At 45.1% G+C, this 20,363-nt stretch overlaps 1 protein-coding gene across 1 annotated transcript in view; it reads right to left on the bottom strand.

The window, feature by feature from the left end:
• The window catches only part of GAP43 (growth associated protein 43), a 77,071-nt gene that overhangs the window by 20,067 nt on the left and 36,641 nt on the right, over positions 1 to 20,363 (bottom strand). Inside the window, exon 2 of the mRNA XM_006264120.3 lies at positions 14,869 to 15,493. Within this exon, the coding sequence (XP_006264182.1) occupies positions 14,869 to 15,493 (625 nt within the window). The remainder of the gene's footprint in view (positions 1 to 14,868; positions 15,494 to 20,363) is intronic.

The raw sequence follows: 20,363 nt of genomic DNA, 5'->3' as shown, positions 1-20,363 counted from the left end.
GAGAATTTTGTAAAGCTGTGCTCAGCATCCATTAGAAATGCCTGGGATTCCCCGTTTTTGTCCCTGAGGTAAAAACATGGTGAGTCCATCCATCTTTCTTACAGTCACTTGGCTTCAGACACGAAGCAGGTTTCTAGCTTGAGGCATGAAGAAACATTTTATTTCACACGTTGTGTCTGTTTATGGAGTGCAGTGAAAAGCACTAGGCTCATATCCCTTGAGACAGAGACCTGCTGTTTCTCCAAAGAACAGGTGTTGTGCAGGCGGCAGCAATGCTTGGTTTTTTCACACTGCCCTGCTGCTGGGCTGCAACCCTATCTTAGAAGGGCTCCTCCTGTAAACAGGAGGAGAATTTGTGTCCCCAGGTAGTCTTTGACTGCCTTGTGGAGGATTGGCACCACAGAGGCAGGGTTGGTGGGTCTGTCATGTGGAGTCTGGACTAGTGAGAATTCAACTGTGATGTCTCCCCTAATCCCATTAAGTTAACATCACTTGTTTTAAGTGTAGGAGAGTTTGGAGCATTTCTTATTTGCCACCCCTGTTTTCACCTCCCCTCCTGTAACTCAATAAAGCTTCAAACCACGCTCCATGGAGCCGCGGAGTTCCCCAATAGGTCATCAGACATTCTGCAAAGAGACTGGAGGTAACAGCAGAGCAGGCTGGGAGGCACAGCATTACCATTGCCAAGCTGGGTCACCTGGCTTTAAGATAGGGGCAGGGGTACAAAAAGTGACATGGAAGGGTTCCATGACTTTAGGAAGTTTGAAAACCACTGCAATAGAGCATTGGCTTGAAGGCAGAGTTGACAGCAAAGGCTTATGACTGATGACTGAACTTGATCTTCTGCACATGTATTTGAACTGACTGCACTACTTAAGGGTCTCTCAAGTATGTGACATTGTCAGTGGAGTCCAGGTCTTACAGTCCCTCAACATTAATTGCAACAGATGGGAATGCCATGTACTGTGGTGACAGGGACAAGTGGAAAGGATGCTAGACTGAGCATCAGGAGACCTAGACTGTAGTCATGGCTCTGCCACTGAACCACTTCAGACATGAAACAAACCACTTCACCTTCTCTTCATTTCTGACATGGGGATACTGACCCTTCCATACCACAGAAAAGTACTTTGAGCCATGGAGATGAAAAGTGCAAGTAACAATAATTATTATGTTTGATATTGTCCTTTGACCTTGCCATGCACAAATGATATACAATGGGTCCCTGGGAGTCATTATGAGAGACTGGATATGCAGACCAAAGGTCAAGGCCCTCCACAGGCATAAATCCAAGTGATTCCATTGAACTCAACTTCCTTGAGGCTGGCTGACCATCTGGACCACAGAATTTAGGAATTGCTTGCTACCTTTTTTTTAAAGTTGAAAATCAGATCATTCCTCATGAACCTGCTACAAACCAGTTTCAAAGATCAGTACAAAAATTCAAGGATTTTCTTCCCCTACTCAGCTTTTATGCTGATTTACCAGTCTAACATTAAGTCTCAACAGGTTAAAGAGTCTATCACTTGACCAGACAACTGTATTGTCTGGCACTTAGACAAATATCAAAGCATAGATGTGAGATCTCCAAAGAACAAGCTACCAAATTATGGAGAAAAGTGTTCACAATTTTGCACCATGATTCAGCCATGAATCAGCTTGCCCTCATGGTCTTAGGGAACATTGCTCTTGCTGATGGTGCCATCTTTCAGTGACCCGGAAAATCATCTGTCACTAAAGACTCCATGTGTTTTCCTGGACAAGAGCAACAACCTGGCAAAATGCCAACTTGGGCACTGCCTTAAATTCCCCCTGAGTTTAAACTGGATCCTTTGGTTTTCCTTTCTTTTTCCAAAAGACTGTAGCGATGCTGTCCACTGCTGAAAAATGACTCTCTTCCACCACAGCTGTAGCTTTATTTCAGTGGAAACAGATGTAAAGAATTGTACATGTAAAGAATATGAAGAATTCTTTGTAAAGAATTTCAAAATCCTTGACTGAAAGAAGCATGATGGAGTATGAATATCAATCATTAATATCAAATAGTTTATTGGCATGTGAATAATATTAGGATCAGAACCACAAAAACTGCCAAACTTCATCCATTTCAGCAATGCTTATAAAAATGTTACAATGATGGCTCAAATATGCACATTACAATGCAGAAGGTAAGACAAGGCAGCACTTTAGAGGCTAACTGGTTCAAAAAGGCATAAAATTTAATCGGTAACAACCTATTTCATCAGATGTCATAAATGGACTGGCAGAAAGAAAATATTTTATATTGAAGGGAACAAGACAAGTGGGAGGATATGCTTCTGAGAGAGGCAATATAAGGTAATACATGGGTAAGGGTGACTCATGTTCTGGGCTACAGAACAATGTAGCAATATTCTGTATGGATTAATGAGGGGAGAATGAGACTTGATTTCAAATGGATGAAAAGCCATTTCTGCTGTAATTTATCAACAGTTCATGGAATCCATGTGGATCATTTCCCCTGCATCCTCATGTGGTACATTAGTCCCTGATGTCCTCTGTTGGGCAGTGATAGATTTCAGCAGAACCAGAGAGGAGCACGTATAGCCAAATGGAGGAGGGGTCAAAGGAGATGGACAGGAATAGAGGTATCTTTGAGAGGATGCAGGTTTGTTGTTTCCATGGTGATGCCCAAAGAGTTTCTCTGTGCAGCTGCTGCTCCAACTCATCTTGAGATTTAAACGTACTCTCAAAAAACCATTCAGGGACTCCAAACAGGACTGTACATCCATACCACAATACTGAAAAACTGACGCACACAACCTACTCCAAAATGCGTTGTCAAAACATCCTCCCACCACACCTCCCCAGCATACAAACATAACATCATCATAACATCAGCTAGTTTACTCCTGCTTCTGCCTTCAATCTTCTACATCCCACAGCCCACATGACCAACCCAGATCCAGACAGAACATGTATGAAAAAAATGTTGGGTGTCTGGGGAACTTTAGAAGAGCTTAAAATGACCTCTTCTCCCCTGGAACAGACGTTTCTGGGGTGTCAGAGAGCCAGTGTCTCCCAATGTTGGCATGTTCCTATTGTGCCACGTGCTAGAAAATGTGTAGTCACCACTAAGCTGGACAAGAAAGGTACAACTCATTCACTGGTAGGAGAATCAATGCCATAGGCTCTCTTAGCCTCCCCAAATGTGATTTGCTTTGGCAGGATGGTAGACTTTTAACATGGGGCTGATTCTCCAGTGGTTTGACTCAAGAGTTGGCATTTGTAATGTGAGCGTAAAAGACCACCCCTTTTCATGGGTGTAAGTACTAAACAAGGCCAAAGGCAGTTGGCCAGAGTCAGGTTCCAATAGTTCGTACAGGAACATATAGCTGTTCTGTTGAGTTTTCCCAGGTGCTAAAAGCAAGGGGGAACATCTTGATCCTTTTGAAGTCTTCAGCCCATGTATTCAAATTCAGAGTAATGACTATTGAGCTATGTTAGTGGGTAGGTCCACTGAGCTGCTGCCAGACAATTAAGGTGGCTGGAGGGAACTAAGGAGCCAGGATAGATGAGGTTGCAGAGGGAAACCACAGAGGAAACTAACACAGAGAAAAAGCAGCTGAGGCAGAGGTTTCTCCTGTATTATTGTTCCCAAGTTACCAATAAAGCCAAGTCCCAAGAAGGGGATGAATTTAGATACTAATGTTAAGCCTGCATCTTAATGTACTCATCTCATTCATATTGTCATTGAACCTTCACCTTCTTTTATATTGCCTTTAATTCTACATGGAAAAATGCCAGAAGAAAGGAAAGCATTAGGAAAAGCAACAGCATGATTTAAAGAGCCATTCAGTAAATCATTCCCTAGTTTAAGTTACACCTTCTCGCACTTCCTCCAGTGCCTCTGGGAGTCTCTACTCTAGGGAGGTCACAAAATGTCCCAGAGCTGCTAGCTGCTGGAAACTCTAATGTGGATGGGTTGTGGATGTGTTTGTTAGACCTGTTGGGGCTATGTATTTGCACCAGAGACTTACTCTTTTATTAGCAAGTATTGTTGCTCCACCCAGATCAGAGTAATCATCAGTCATCCTCATTAATGAATCCTCACTTCTGTGTCTTGCTAAACAAAGATGAATGGGTTTTTATTCCATCTTCATGCCTGTTGCTTTTTCCATAATGAAAAGGATAAAAGCTTTGTTATTCATTTAAAGATTGGATGTGAGGATATGATGCCTTGGACAATAGTTAAACATTATCTACCGACCTCTGTTGAAGCATTATTTACATGAACCATTGAGTTGTGTTCTTGTCAGGGTTAGAAGGAGAGCCTTTCTGTTCTCATCTTTCGCCCTATCCAGGCTTTCATACCCGTCTTTTTCTAACTATTCCTTCAGCCCCTGAATTGAACAAAGTATCCTAAGACACAAGAATAAAAATCATTTCCACAGATACTCCTGAATAATCATGTGCAGGCCACAGCCACAGCCCCTAGTACTGTTCAATAAATTAGACCTAAATGATGTGTCAAGATCCTCCAAATTATGCAGCAAGACCCCTGAAATCTGGTGGAGAGGTAAGACCAGGAAAGAGACCACCCTTACCAACAACCTGTAACCATATACCTGGCTCCCCATCCGAGAATAGCCAAGCATCAGCTTTCAGGATTTAATTTTCTCCCATAAACTGGATATCTCCTTTTCTTCTCCAAGAGACAGCAGCCAAGCAAGCAAGAGAGATTAGATTGAATCCTAATCTGGAGGGCAGATTATCCCACATTGGCCCAGGGTGCAGATCCATCATCTTTCTTTGCAGCATCTACCAATGGTCATTATTAAAGACAAGATACTACACACCAAGTGGATATTGGGACTGACTCATAATAGCAGTTCTTGTGTTCCAATGCAGCCATTTGCAGGGTCTTATAATTCTATTAGAGGTGCACCAATACATCGGTCCATATCAGATTGACACTGATAAAAGGAAAATTGACATTATTGGCCTTTTTTTAGCTGGTGTGGCCAATAATGTCACCGATAAATGTTGTGTGTATGCTCAAAGCCGCAGCATGCATGCGGGCAGGAATGCAGGCTGGCAGCTTAGAGAACAATATCCATCTGCTAAATCTGTGGGGGAAAGTGGGGCGTGGGGGCAGATCGAAGCCCCCATGGTGAGGGAGGGAGTGGGGGGAAGGGGCAGGGGCAGGGGCAGGCGCTGCCTAGGTGGTGTGGGGTGGGACAAGGAGCAGGATGGAGCCATGGGCGACTCGTGCCAGTGGGTGAGGAGGGAGGTGGCTCCCGCTGCTATGCACATCCCCAAGAGAGGCATGGGGGCCATGTGCCCCCCCTCCAGGATTTGTGTGCAGGGTGACAGCAGGCTGCTGTCACCAGGAGCTGTGCCTGCCCCAAGGGCAGCCCCAGTGCAGCCTCTGCCGGGAAGACCCCTGGCCCTAAGCCCACAGAAGACAGCCTGCCCTTGCCCCATGCACACATCCATGGGGGGCACATGTCCCCCATGCTTTCCCCGGGGGTGCACACAGCAGCAGGGAGCCACCCCCCTTGCCACCTCCCTGCATGAGCCTACCGCAGCTCCACCCCATGCCCTGCCCTGCCCCTGCCCCAGCCCCTGCCCCACTCCCTTCTTCACCATGGGGCCCTCGATCTGCCCCCCCCATACTCCTTCCCACCCCCATACCCCTTCTCCCCCACAGACTTACCAGCCAGACACTGCTCTTCAAGTTGCCAGGCTGCATATTGGCTGTTGTATCAGTATTAGCTGTTATGGCTACTTAATAATTGGCCATCAGTATTGGCCAAAAATATGTTTATCGGTGCACCCCTAAGTTCTATGGTGCATGAGTTTACATTGACGGATTCAAGGGAGCTGCTGCGCATACAGGAGGGGACTGTTCACTTGCCCCTGATCTTTGTAGATGAAATTGCTCCTATGATAAAGCACTCAAGGAACAGTTCTACTAATCAGGTCACACTGGCCTGGCTGAACTTTCCTAATCTCATCACTGTGCACGTGGAAGTCTTAGGCTGTGGAATTAGTGCTTTCACCTTCAGAGAACCACAACACATTAAAGAGCTGTGCAACCCTGACACTGTCTCGTGGTTTTGCTGTTTTGACTAGTAAATCCCCAAATGACACTCTACAAACTCACCTGTAGCATTCTGCCTAGTAGATGACAGCATAAAGAGATTTCATGACTAGTGCCCTGAGTAGACATAATTGTACTGCATGAAGCTAGCTAAACTTCATAATGTATCTGTCTGTCTATCTATCTAGAACATAAAAACATAAGAACTGTCATTTACTGGGTCACACCATAGGTCCTTTTTGCCTGGTATCCTGTACCATGTACTGGCAGAGAGTAGATGCTGAAAGGGAGGGTGAACTGGGTATGACCAGGGTTATTTCCACTGTTTGTCTCACACTTGCAATCTCCAGAATTTAAGTTCTAGGAAGACCTGATTCAGAGGCTGTATCCCTAACTCCCATTCTCAATAGCTGCTTATACGCCTTTCTTCCAAGAATTTGTCCAATTCTTTTTTGAATCTGGCTAAACTGTCAGCTTCCATAACACCTTGCAACAATGAGTTCCAGACTTTAATTACACACTATGTGAAAAAGAATTTCCTTCTGTTAGTTTTAAACCTGCTACTTATTAGTCTCTTTTTGTGACTCCTAGTTTTTGTATCACAAGACACAGTGGCTATGTCTACATGAAATGCTACAGCACAGTCGCTAGTATGCATTTATTTAGTACTTGTATATACTAAATAAACAAGTATAGACAAGTACTAAATAAATGTGCAGTAATCGAGTTACCGTGCAGTTGCATCAGCAAACATCTTTTTTGTGACGCTACTGCGCCGTAGTTTAATACTACTGCACAGTAGCATCACATCACAGTTTTTGCCATATGATGCTACTGCTCAGTAGTATCAGGCTACTATATAGTCAGCATCTCTTGTAGACTAATCTCTATTTACTTTCTCTTTGCTGTTTAGTATTTTGTAAACCCTCATCCATCCATTCATGTATGTATGTATCTATCTATCAATCATAGGGTTCATTTCTCCGATGTCTGAACACCACTGCCACTTAGAAACAAAGATAATGACCATATGCTTTATTAACTTTTATAGAGTCCCTGCTTTTCTCTCATTTTGGAGTCAAAACTCTATTTTTTGGAGTCTAGCATTTGTTTTTTTATTTGATTGGTTGTTGGGGATTAGGAACAAAAGGGAGGATCCATATTGGGAATGTCACTGTAGTTAGAAAGGCCTTCTCAAACAGGGAGGTTTTGTAATGCTCCCTGAAACAGTTACAGTTAGAATTCTAGATCCACCTGAAGATCATTCCACGTTGGGATTCCACCTAAGTGATCCTAAACACAGTTTGCAATACCCATGATTGCCTGAAGCCAGGCTTGAACTTGGGTCCTTTGCCAAAACTACAGGTCCCATCCTTGTTGTTCCTGCTTAATTTCATTCAGTGACTGCAGTATTAGGGCATGCACAGGAGCAGGGGAGACATGGCATTCTGTAGAGGTGCAGTGGTGCCACGTAGGTCTCATGTATTCTGAGGATCTATTTTGTAGCCGTGTTCGTCTGAGAAAAAGAGATACACAAAGCTCTTGGGTCAGAGGTGATATCTTTTATTAGACCAACTAAATAGTAGCAAAAAAATTCCTTTCTTCACAAGCTTTCGGGCACATACACCCTTCATCAGGTTGAGAAGAAAGCAAAGATTGTAAAGTCCTCCTAGGTAGAAAAACTACACTTTTCACAGGGGAGGTAGAGGCTGGAAGTGTAGTCCTCTGGGAATCTGAGAGTCCTTTTGTGAGCGTGGCTCTGTGATGTGCAGATTAGGCTGTTGTCTTCTCTGGAGGTGTCCGATGTCAGAGGCAGCCAAGGAGGTGAAAAAATCTTTCTTGTTTAGCACTGACATTTATTTTTCCAAATGGCTAAAATATGCTACCTTCCATTTTTCAGGGATCTATTTTGTACCCATGTTGGTCTGAGAAAAAGAGATACACAAAGCTCTTGGGTCAGACACGATATCTTTTATTAGACAAACTAAATAGTAGCATAAAATGGAGTTTATTTTCTACCTAGGAGTACTTTTACAATCTTTGAATTCTCCTCAGTCTGATAAAGGGTGTATGTGCCTGAAAGTTTGCAAAAAAAGGAATTTTTCTGCTCCCGTTTAGTTGGTCTAATAAAAGATATCGCCTCTGACCCAAGAGCTTTGTGTATCTCATGTATTCTGAGGAATTGTCATTAGCCCTCACGCAGTAGGCTTCTCCACCCAAATTTGTTGGAAGCCTTCTGAAGATGTGGTGACTGATCCTTTATTCCTTGTCCCTGCCATAGTCATTTGCTTGAGTGCCAAGTGAGTGTAAAATGCTATCATATCTATTTCTCACCCATTTCTGATGCAAATAACTGTATAAACTCCAGGCAGCAGGCACATGTTTTGTTGTGTCTGGGCATGCTACAAGCAACTCAAAATAATACTTGTTCTTAGCTTGTAACTTTATAATGGCACTGCAAACAAGAAGTGCTGGGCAAACTAGATTGCAGGCTAAAAAGATTCCTTTCAGCCTTGTCCCACGGGGGCAACATGCTTGCATTACTTTTACCACTTTTGCCGTATGCAGAGATAAGGACATGTGAAATAGAATTGGTAGCAAAGGTGTTCTACCATGTGCCAGTCACCCCTGGGACAAGGCTAAAATTATATATTACTCCTCTCCAGTGTAGATAAGTCTATACACTCTACATCAGTCAGCACTTCTCATACCACATCTTTACACTGGCAGCGTTCCCTGTGTGCAATAGGGGCTTCTGTGTCAATATCCCAATCCAATTGAACACAAAGCTTTTCAACCATTAAAAGTATCCTTGGGGACTCATTTCCTCTGAGGAAGTGAAGAGAAGATGGTGGACTGCTGGTGTTCATGGCTCCTGGGATGTAAGGCCCTGTGGGAACTGCACATCTCCCGTACATGTCAAGTGATTGGGGGCTGCTTGATATTTCACTGCAGCTGGGAGGCTGCTCTGTTTTAAGGCTACTTTGCCAAATGGGAGAAAAACATTCTTCATTTCTAAACAAAGAAAGTGCAGCTGGCTTCTTTAGGCACAATGCAGCCTTTCACATTTCCAGCTTTGTTGGATTCTTACCTGGCAGTCTGAGCGCGCTTTGCACATAAGTGTGGGACAACTGCAGAAGGGAGGAAAGAGAATCTAGGAAAGTGCAAAGGGAGCTTAACATGGTTTGACTCGCTTCTTCTCTCCCTGCAATAACATGTTACTCCAACTTAGACCAGCTCGTCGGGATTCTGATCTTGCTTCACAAATGCTCATTGGTGAGATTACACTTTAGAATAAGACCATGTTAAGAGCAGGTACAACTTGAAAGATCACACATTAAGGCTCATTAACAAGTGCTGAATGCTTTTTAGGCATATTAAAATTATGCCATTTCAGGTGAGGATTACCTTTGAGCTGTGCTATCTGACTCAATTTAAGTTAACTTCTGGGTGTTCACCTGAGATAAAACCACCGATTTTTAGTCCCCCAGTATCCCAAGAGGTACTGCTCCCAGGTGGAGTAGCTACCATCTACAGCCAGGGCCAAACAGGCATGGGTGAACTTGGCAGCCGCCTGGGGCCTGGACAGAAAGGGGGCCCCAAAATGGTATTTTTTTAATGATTATTATCACTATCTCTGGTGAAGGGGGGCTCAATACTAAAAGTTCACCCAAGGCTGCCAGGAGTCTAGGTACTGTGCTGTCTACAGCCCTGGACTGACAGGTAGGAACAGCCAGGCAGCAAATGGATAGAGATAGGGTGATTAGGGAGAGAGGGAAAAGAGTTGAAGCAGGGAAGGGGAGCCAAGGGGAGGGGGGCATGGGAAGGAGGTGAGGGATGGCAGGATTGAAGTAGGGAAGAGAGAATGGGCAGAGGGAAGGAGGAAGGGTGGGTGCATGGAGAGCTTCCCTCTCTGGCCCCCAAATTTTATCCCATCCCCAAATTATCCCCTCCACCCCTGGATCACTTCCATGCCATCCCAATCAGCCCAAGAGCAACAGAGGCACTGGTGGTAGGGGTTCCCTCTCCCTGCCTGCTCCTGGGGTCCCTGCAGAACACACCAATGCTGCGTGCCCAGATCCAGCCCCTGCTTGGCCCTGGAACTGAAGTGGGAGTAGGGGAGAAGGGGGGTGGGGGGGAAGGAGCTGGTGGGCAGCTGCGTGGCCCAGTAGAAACTGGATCTGGATACATGAGAGGGGTATGGACTATTGGGAGCTGAGGAGCAGACAGTGAGGGGGGGGGCCCCCATTGCTGCTGCTTCCACTGCTCTTGGGTTGATTGGGGTGCTAGGGCTCTGATATGGAGGTGGAGGGGCCATTCAAGGGGGGGGTGGGGTGGATCTGGGAGATGATGGGCAGTGGTGTGATTTGGGAGACAGAGGGAGTGATCCAAGTGGCACATAGGGCCCTTCCCCAATGTAATCATGATTGGAATACGGCTCACCTGCTTACCACTATGTAACTCGCATGTCACTTTTGGGTTTGGCCTACTGGCTAGGACTGAGTCACAGGGAGCCTCCCCTGGGGAAAAAGCTAGGAATGGAGGAAGTCAAGGAAGCCCTTTGACTCCCTAAGGAAGCTCAGATTAAACTATCCAACAGTCTGTCCTAACTTATGCCTTCCTCCACCCCCTGAGCACTAGTAACACCCATGATTTCTTACCCATGGTGAAGGGAATGTGAGAAGAGCAGAAAGGTGATCTGAGACAGTTTCATGGGTGTCTGATTTACAGCCTTCCCACACCACCTCTGAATTTGCCCTGCTGGCTCACTTCCTACTTTATCCTTGCGGGGAACCCAGCCTCTTTGCTTCAAGGCTTTACAGTCATAATCAGAGTTATCTAGAAGGTGTCTTACAGGAATAAAAACACAGGGGACCCTAGGTCCATGTGAATTTTTACTGGACACTGGATTGCTTCATTAAAGCCAACTTCCAATGCAGTCACCTAAAAGGTTAGATAAATAGAGTAATTCAGAGATTAAAAGATGTAGTAGTGGTGAATACTGGTACAAGGGGGACTGTCCCCACCTTTGCCTACTGTAGAAATGTTTAATATTGAGCACTAAAAGCAAGGCAATTTAGTTTATTCATCCATTCACACATTCTCTCTCTTGCATTTTCACTCTTTCACACAGTTGCGGCAGCAAAATTTCCCAAAGGTGTAGGTCAAGTGCCCACCCCCACTGCCTCAGCTCTAGGAACATACCTACAGATTTGGGGCTGAGGCAGGATAGTAAAATTCAACCCAGATGAACACCACCACAGAAATGTAGAATGGCCTGCACTTACTCCTCATAGTAGTAGCAGCCAAGCATGCCATGGCAATCAGCCAATCTATGATACTGGCTGGTAGCCAATTTGATTTATTTTTGACAGCCTTATGTTGTAGAGCACTGTGCCAGTGTTCGATCACAGAAACAATACGAGACGGACTCTGAAAGCCAGGGGGATGACTTCAAGGAGAAAGAGACAAATGGAGCTGCAAGAGGATCTGTCTCTGTGTTGGTAGAGCACTGAAATGCCTCTTTTTTCATAGATGACCAAACCATTTAACTAGCAATACTAGTTAAAAGATGATCATGGAAGGGGGCAGGAGGGGGGGTCATTGTAACAGTCTATGAAAGGGGTAGACACCAGTGAAGAAGTAGAACTATTTACAGTAGCACAAGGGATTAGTAGCATGCAAATAAGGAAAACTTAGGCTGCATATCAGGAAACATTTCCTAGCTACAAGATCTATTAAACAATGCAGTTCCATTGTAGCAGCCTCTGTGCAGAGGAAGCCATTTCAAACAAGACTGGGCAAAGCATATGGAACACTGCAGAGAACAATCCAACATCCTTTGGGAGATGTACAGGAAGGAATAATGGGTATTTTTGTTCCTGTCTGATTTCTGTGGTTCTGAGATTCTCTGCAGCTCTCTGAGTTTGTGATTGGATGAGCTGATCAAAGAGTGGGAAAGGGTATTTTTAATCGATATTCATTAACATTTTAAAAGGGATTTCAGTTGACTACAGTCACAAGTCTTTCATGTTTGCTTTCTTCAAATGTCCAAGAGTGAGTGTTGCTAGCCTGAATACTGAATGTATAAGACTAAAGAGCGAATGTTGGCCTGGAACAGTCAGATCATCTTTGGAAGCTAATTTTGGAAAGAATATGTGTAATGCTTTATTTGGTGGAGTGGTTACTGATTTACATAAGTTATAGTTTGTACTGCAAATGTGTACTGTATAGTAAAGCTCAAAAGTCTTATGATCTGCAGACCAAGAAACATTTGCTGAAGAAATCTGCAAATAATTTTAAATGCTAAATAAATGCAGGAGCGTTGTAAAGTGTTCTCTGGCAATGACGGAACAAAACAAGGTACAATTAAGTAAATAAAATATTCATTGTAACAAATTACTTAGCTTTGATCATTACAATGGAGCTGGTGTATGCAGGTTCTTACTACTAAAGAGGCAGATAATAGCTGGTTTAAGTGCTTGTCAACACAGGAACGTTCATTTGGATTAAGGTAAGGAATGAATTTAAAACAGAATGACTATTCCTCCCATGGAATAAGGCATTATTGCCCTAGAATAAAAACATCCATTTAGGTTGTTAATCAGGGATAATGATTCCAGGCAAAATAGAAGCCCCTTGCAGACAAATCCTGTAGGGCCTGGCGCTCTAGAGTGTAGCATCTTGTGTTGGCATTTATACCTGACAGGGCAAACATAAAACACTGTCAGATCAGAATTCTCTGATCAAGCTTGCCAGTGACAGCATTTTACACCAGTTTGTTCTTACTTCGTACAGGTGTAAATGACAACCAAAGGGGCAAAGCAATAGAGATGAAGGAAATGCTTACATTGCTGGGGTTTCTGACCGTCTACAGAATTAAGGTAGCCCAGCCCACTTCTGTAGACACAGCTCTGCTGGCAGAAACAATTTTTTGCCACCTGATTTATACTAGTTCCCCTGATTGTAGGATACACTGAAGGCAGAAGCTGGGTCCATGCTGATTTTTCCAGCAGAACTACATCAACTATGAAACATGATACTTTCATGTTCCTAGACAGCACAGCTCAGCCAGCAGAACTGTGTCATGCCAACAAGCACTCAGGCCCTAATGAGTCAAGGTTGGAGGTATGAATTCAGCAGCTGTCTCTTTGTAGGTTCCAGGGGAATTAAATTAAAAAAAATCCTTTGCAATATATTCTCATCGTAGATCTGGATTCTGAATCTTGTTACACTTCAAAGATGTCCACCACTGGACTTACCCCTGTGTCTACAGCTTGCCTTACAAAGCTTCTGCCTGGGAGCCCCCTGCAGTTCTTACCAAATCTTGCTACACAGTGCCTGAACATCAGTAGAGGGTGCATTGGCACTATATGAGAGTCCAATGCTAGCTGTAAAGTTTAAAAAGTTTAGTGAAAGCAAGAGGGTGGCAGTTGGTTCTTGGAAGAGAGAGGTATTGCAACAAGTGAAGTTGGAGGGAATACACTGCCAGCAACCTCAGCTGTGGCAAGGCTTCAGCCATTTGCAGAAGGATGTTTGACTCACCTTCGATTATCAGGTCTCCTGAGACACTGTCAGCTATTTCCCCAATATGCTGGAGAAATCCCCCTTTAGGCTATCAACTGATCTGTGAACTGGGAAACCAGTTTTGCAGACCTGGTTCTTCACCTTCTGCCAGTCTTATGGAATACCTGAGTCAGAGGAGGATTTGGATCATCACCTTAACCCCTTAATTTTGCAAGAGGAAGTTAAGGACACAGAACATACAGGTCCTTGTGATTCTGTTGCACTGTATAGCCACCCCTAGTGGTTAAAAACTCCTGGTGGTTTGTAAACACATCTGCCATGAGCAATAACTTAAGTGAAGTTACGGACAGACTTAGACTGAAGAAATATTGCAAGCACATTTTTGGACCCCTGATTGATTTTCAGCAACCCCACCCACAATGCCACCAGGATGTTTGCATCTGTCTTCCCACGTCTGGTCTTTTTACTGCACAGGTAAGACCCCAGTGATATATGTATAACGGCAGCTGACAGTTCTGGATATTGTTGTCAAGGAGTAATGGGACCAGAGGATGATGCAGAACAGTTTGAAAAGAGAGCTGGGAGAGCCATTTTGTATAAAATGGCAAGTCTGACTGATCCGTTGGTGTTTCCATCGCAGCCTAGATGCAAACTGTACCAGAAATGTTATGAATGAATAGACATGAGATAGAGAGAAACCAGGCTTCTCCTAGTTCTGCCTATTGGAAATGCTAGATTGTCTCCCAAAGTATGTAAGAAAACTCTCTCTCATGAGATTTCCAGCCCTACTTGCAGATTCCATGATCCGCCATCATCTCTGCTATACCACCACCAAAAACATTTGAGTTACAAGCGTGTTTCAAACAGTTTCAGATATATGTCTAGAACAGACACAAAATGATGGGAGCTCTTCTAGATTTACCCTTCCAAACTTTTTGATGTCCACCCATCACTGCTCCAAACGGACAGTCTCTTCGCTCAGAGAAACAAGCCATTCATGGTGTGAAGGATGTAAGTGATATTTCTGCCAGCTTAGAAAAGTCCCTTGGGGGCATAAACATGCAAATCTCTCTCATTTTCCCCTGAAACACAAGGAGATGACTAGATGGGTCATCTCCCCAACTTCTTCCCCAACCCCTTTATCATTCATTCTTGGAAAACACAGAGATTCATAGAGAGGCCCAGGTGGGCAAAGTGGGACAGGACATTTCAGGTTCCATGTGGCAAGAAGCACCTTCCCCCTCATGTTCACTCACCTGTCTTCTCTTCGGTTTGGCTGCTCTCCACCGTCTCCGTTGGGGGATCCGCTGTTGCCTTGGCAGTAGCATCCTCTGCAGCAGTGGGGGTGACAGCAGTGGTGACAGCAGCAGGCACATCGGCTTGTTTAGGCTCCTCTTTGTCTTGGGCTTCATCAGCCTTCAAGGACGGCGAGTTATCAGTGGAAGCTTTAGTGGCACTTTCCGTTTCAGCGGCAGCAGGAGTGGGCTTCTCCTCTAAGGAAGCAGCAGGAGTGGTGGCCTTCGGGGCTGGCGGCTCTGAGCTGGCATCCGTAGCTCCCTCCCCTTTCTTCTCCTCTACAGGGGCGCTGCCATCTTTGCTGCCCTCCTCAGGCTGGGCACTGTCAGAGGGAGCAGCTTCTGTGGCAGAGGGGGCGTCACTCTCTTTGTTCTCTGCCACGCCATCAGTGGGAGCATCATCCTTCTTGTCGGCAGTCTCAGCATCAGCAGCCTGGGCATCTCCCTTCTTCTCTCCCTTGAGCTTTTTCCTTGTTATGTGTCCGCGGAAGCTGGCCTGGATTTTAGTGGCTGCCTTATGAGCTTTATCTTCTGGTTTGATGCCATCTTGCTCAATCTTTTGGTCCGCGTCCTCATTTTTTTCAACCTTTAAGAAGAAAGGAGGAGAGGAAAGAAAAGAGGACAATAAAATATTTTCCACGTGAGGTTAAAACAACTTGTTGCATCAGTGGCATGTCTCTGCCTTCTGCAGTTTTTGATGGAAAGATGTGAAAGGTGACAGGCTTTCATTCGCCCAAAGCCTGAATTATTTATTCAGCTTCTATTTGAACTGATTTTCTTTTCATTTTCAATCCTTTCATTTAAAAAAAAAATCAGAAGATGATTTTTTTTAAAGATGTGTTTTAAAGTTGCTCGCTCTCTCTGTCTCTCTTTCTCTTTTTTTTGGTTGAAAAAAAAATGTTGATCAAAAAATTTAGCAACAGTCTATATAGAACACCTATAGTGGCTCCAGCCCCATCCCCGGACCTCAAAGTGAGAGCACAGCCTTGGAAAAAGGAGTGTAGCGACACTCCAACATGCTGGAAATACCCAGCTACCACAAGGACCTCCCTGGGGCTACTGGCACGTGGTACTTGATTAACACACTCCTCAAACTGCCCTAATTTCTGCTGGAACTATCTTGGCATAGTCACAAGCCTGGAAGGGTTGCAACTTAAATATGCTGTTGTATCCCTCTTAGTTATACCCAATCACTCTTTGGCTTTAGAAAAAGCTGGCAGGCTTGCCTTTATTTTCATGTGATTTTTTTTCAAGGGATTTTGATATACACTTTCCCCCTTCCCCCCCCCCCGTTAATTTATTTTCATTCTCAATTTAGTTCCACTGACTTTTCCAATCTACCCTCCTACTGTTCTCAAAAAAAAGATACCCAGTTCCAGGATATGTCTGTACCGGTCCTTGGCATTAGCAACATTGTGTCTCATGCCATTGGCATCTTTTGGCTTGGGGAACCCAATTGAAGGGTGATATCATCAGCTGTTCCACTGCACATGCACACTGTTACAGTCAGACACATACACTCCCTTCCACACACATTCGAACAGTATTCAAACCTATAATTATCCCAACTTGCTTTTTCCCTGACTCATCTGCTTATGCCTCCATTGAGAGAATTACAGGTAGATTTTTCACTGCTTTGCAGAAGGCCGCCAAGAGGTCTGTGCATCGTTTATGGTACATTTCATCAACTTGCCAGGCACACCAGCCTTGTCTGCCACAGACAGTAGCAGACCTTGGGGTGGGCAAGCAGGGCACCAGCTCTGGGTGCCTACTTAGAGGGGAAGCCAAAATGGCAGCTCCCTGGGAATCCACGGTGCCACAACTGCCCTGCAATGTGGCTATAGCAGCAGCAGCCGGGTGATGAGACTCCACACTGCTATAGCAACTGGAGTTGGGCAGACCACTCCATCCCCACAGTAGCTGGGGACCTTGAGTCCCCAGGGCAGCTAGGGCTGACAATCTCCTCTCTGACATTTTGCACACCCAACAGGGTTTTGCCTAGGGCCCGCCTCCTTCCCACACACAGGGTTGTGCAGTGCAAAACCTGCTAGTTAGCACAGGCTGCAGGAGAAGTGGATTTCACACCATAAAGCTCAGATTGACTCTGCAGTACACACTCTACTTCCACTGATAATGTACCAGCACTCGAGTAACAGGTCGATTGCATATTGATAAAGGGCTGCTTTCCTATTCTTTTTCCCATGCAGTGGTTTTCAAAAGGGCTATTCAAAAGCAGAGGCAAGCTAATAATGCACAGGCCTCTTCAAGGTCTGCACCTGTCTTCTGATGCTGGTTCAGGGAGACAGGGTGCATTTGTCCATATTAACATAATGACCCCACAGACCAGCAGTCTTGAGAAATGCCGGAGCTGGAAGAGCAAGCAGAGGATGATGCAGAAGGCATATGGTTAAATGGATTTCACTCATTGTGCAAGGGGGAAAAGGGGGAATTAGAACTAGAGGAATTATCAGTATGCAAGAGAGAACAAGAATGGACCAGGCCTGCAGTAGCATGTGCCAGCAGTCCCTGCTACACCTTACGTGTATTACGCTTTTAACTGGTAACTTGCAGAATAAATTTAGACCAGACACACATACAAAGTAATTATCATGTGATAAAAATGGCTATCCAGCTATAAAAAGAGCCAACCAGCTATAAAGTTAGTGCTCGAAAATGTGTAACAAATTTATAGCTGGTTTCTATCCAGCTTTTATTTGAATATGGAGCAGGGCTCAATGAGAACTAGGACAAGACTGTGCCTACAGCACAATGTGAGAGTGGGTGTGGAAGTAACCACACTCACATGAAAATTTGGGAGTGAGCACCAGAGTGGCCATACTCACAGCAGTGCGGGAGAATGAGCCAAGTGATTGGCCCTACTCACAAGAGCATTCAAGACTGAGTACAGCCTGCATCGTGATGTGATCTCACCTGCATCGGTATGTGAAAGAGCTTGGAGGTGAGCACATGCATACCAGTGTGTGAGAGTAAGCCTGAGAGCACTCAATGTGCAGCAATCTATAGGAATGAGCCTACACAGGACCATGCTGGCATCTACACATAAGCATGAGCCTGGTGAAGGACAAAGCCTGCACTGACACGTAGAAACACGCAAGGTATGACCACACCCATGTTAACCTGTGAAAATGGCCATCATGATGACATCAGAGTGCAACAAAGTGCAAGATTAAGCATTAGGGCAGTGTATCTGTACCAGGGTGTGTCAGGGCTAGAAATCAGTTTTAGCTCTGATGGCCACAGGGCAGAGGAATGAAAAGGTGGCTTCAGGCCAGCCTCACTGAGTATAACCAAGGTACAGCTCCCAGTGTCCAGCTGTTCCCCAGTACACTGGGGACAGCAACAGTATAGTTACTTCTTGGGTAAGGGAAAGGATTAACTGTGTGGTCATCTCCTGTGCATCTTCTTTCTACTTGCCCTAAGTGTTGTACAGAAATGCCCTGTACACTTTCAAATAAAAATACTCATTGTGCCTAGGTAAAGCATCCTAAACCAGATGCTTCTTCAACATTTGCCCAGTTACCCAGTCATATAAATTGTGCCACCCCTCTAATGCTAACTGCTTTCTGTAGCCTAGCACAGGGGAAGCTAACCTGCGGCATGCAGGGGAAGCCTCTATAGGCTAGGGACAGATATTCAAAAAGCCTGAGCCTGAATTCATTCAAACTTTGCAGGTTAGTTTAACCTGGCTAGGTTGAATCAGTTTGTAAACGTGAAGACATCCCAGAACTGCAGGCACATGCCTGCAGTGGCTCAGGCTAGAAGCAGGGGGGCGCTAGAGCACCTCTGCCTTCCCTTTTGCAGAGAGCTGAGGGCAGGGTGTGGCCAGGACCCACAGGATGCTGTGACTGGGAAGCCCTGCCAGCTCCCACTCAAATCAGTTAATTCTGATGCTACATTCAACCAGGTTTAACTCAAACCAGTTTCAGTCAGTTTCAAACTGGTTTATGTGCACTGAACATCTATTCTGTTACAGGTTTAAACCAGTTTCTGATCACTTAAACAGGTTTATGTGTAATGCCTGTCCCTAGTTTGGCAAGTGACAGATGGCAGAGTGGGGAACAGGCAGAAGAGCAGCAGATAGGCCAGGAATCAGAAAACAGAGCAGCAGGTCGGGCATGGAGCAGAAAGCAGAATAGCAGATTGGGAAGAGGAAGGTGATTGGAGTACCACTTGGAGACAGTGTAAGGTAGGCCTGTGCAGAGTGGCAAGCATTCGCTTTGGATTTAGATTCGGGCTATCTGGAGTGACAGTGATTCGATTTGGAGATTTGAATCACTGTCCTGATTCGATTCAGCTGAATCGAATCCGAAGATTTGGTGCCACTTCGGATATTCAGCCATAGAATAAACAGGCAGCAGTCCTCACCACACTGGATACAGCTGCCTCCAGCTGGTAAGTCTGTTGTGGTGGGCAGAGGGGGGAGGGAAAGGGGGGGAGTGCAATGCAGGCATGGCTTGCTCCGGCCAGAAGGGGGCAAGCAGCAGCATGGCATAGCTCCTCCTCCTAGAGCTGCTGCACCTGCCTCCCGTAACCCCCTGCCCTGGCTGGGCAAGCTGCAGCATGGCATAGCCCGCTGCTTGCCCAGGCGACATGGGAGTCGGGCGTGGGATGTTGGTGCTGCTGCTGCTTGCCCAGCTGGAGCAGGGGGGCACAGGAAGCAGGCGCTGCCTGCGCCCCTCCAGATCTGTGATTGAAGTACACTGGAGAGGACTTACCTTCTTGCTGTTTAGGCTAATGGATAAAGAGATACCTGATGTCCCAGGATGAGCCAAGCACCACTTACTAGCACTTACTCTTGGCATGGTGTTAAAATGCTCTCTCAACCTGACCATGATGATGATATCATGGTAGTTGTGTCCTTGCTGTGATGATTTCATCTGGCTTGATTCACTCACAGGTGTGAAGGGTTTGGGGCTATAAATTCTGCAACTCTGCTGAAGCCAGTCCAGAATAATAATCTGTTAAACTTCTACAGCATCCAAAAGCATTTCACAAAGTAAGTATGTACAGCACCTTAGGCATGCATCTACTTCTAGGGTGAGCAGCCAGCAATAGTATGCTGCATAACTACAAGTAGGTTTGGGAGGAATTTTGGCCAAGAAAACCTCTGTTCTCATAAAAGACAAACAGAATCCTTATTGGCAGGTTACACACAAAGCAGACAAGCCCATAATTATGAAAGTGAAGGCAGAAATATTTTATGCATAGTGAACTGCCTGGAAAGCAGCTTATCTGCCAAGGAACGATGACCAGTTGTGTCGATCTTGCCATGCCTGGATCTGGTAGCTTCTACAATCTAGCTATCTATGAATCCATCCATCCATTAATTCATCTGAGGATCCATCATAGGAAAGCAGGGCTGGAAGTGTGCTACAGAAGCACTTGAATCCATCATCCAAATCATTAATAAAGATATTAAACAATACCAGACCCAG

The sequence above is a fragment of the Alligator mississippiensis genome, chromosome 1, assembly GCF_030867095.1.
Source record: "Alligator mississippiensis isolate rAllMis1 chromosome 1, rAllMis1, whole genome shotgun sequence".
Lineage (NCBI taxonomy): Eukaryota > Metazoa > Chordata > Crocodylia > Alligatoridae > Alligator > Alligator mississippiensis.
This window is presented reverse-complemented; position numbering and strand designations above follow the sequence as displayed.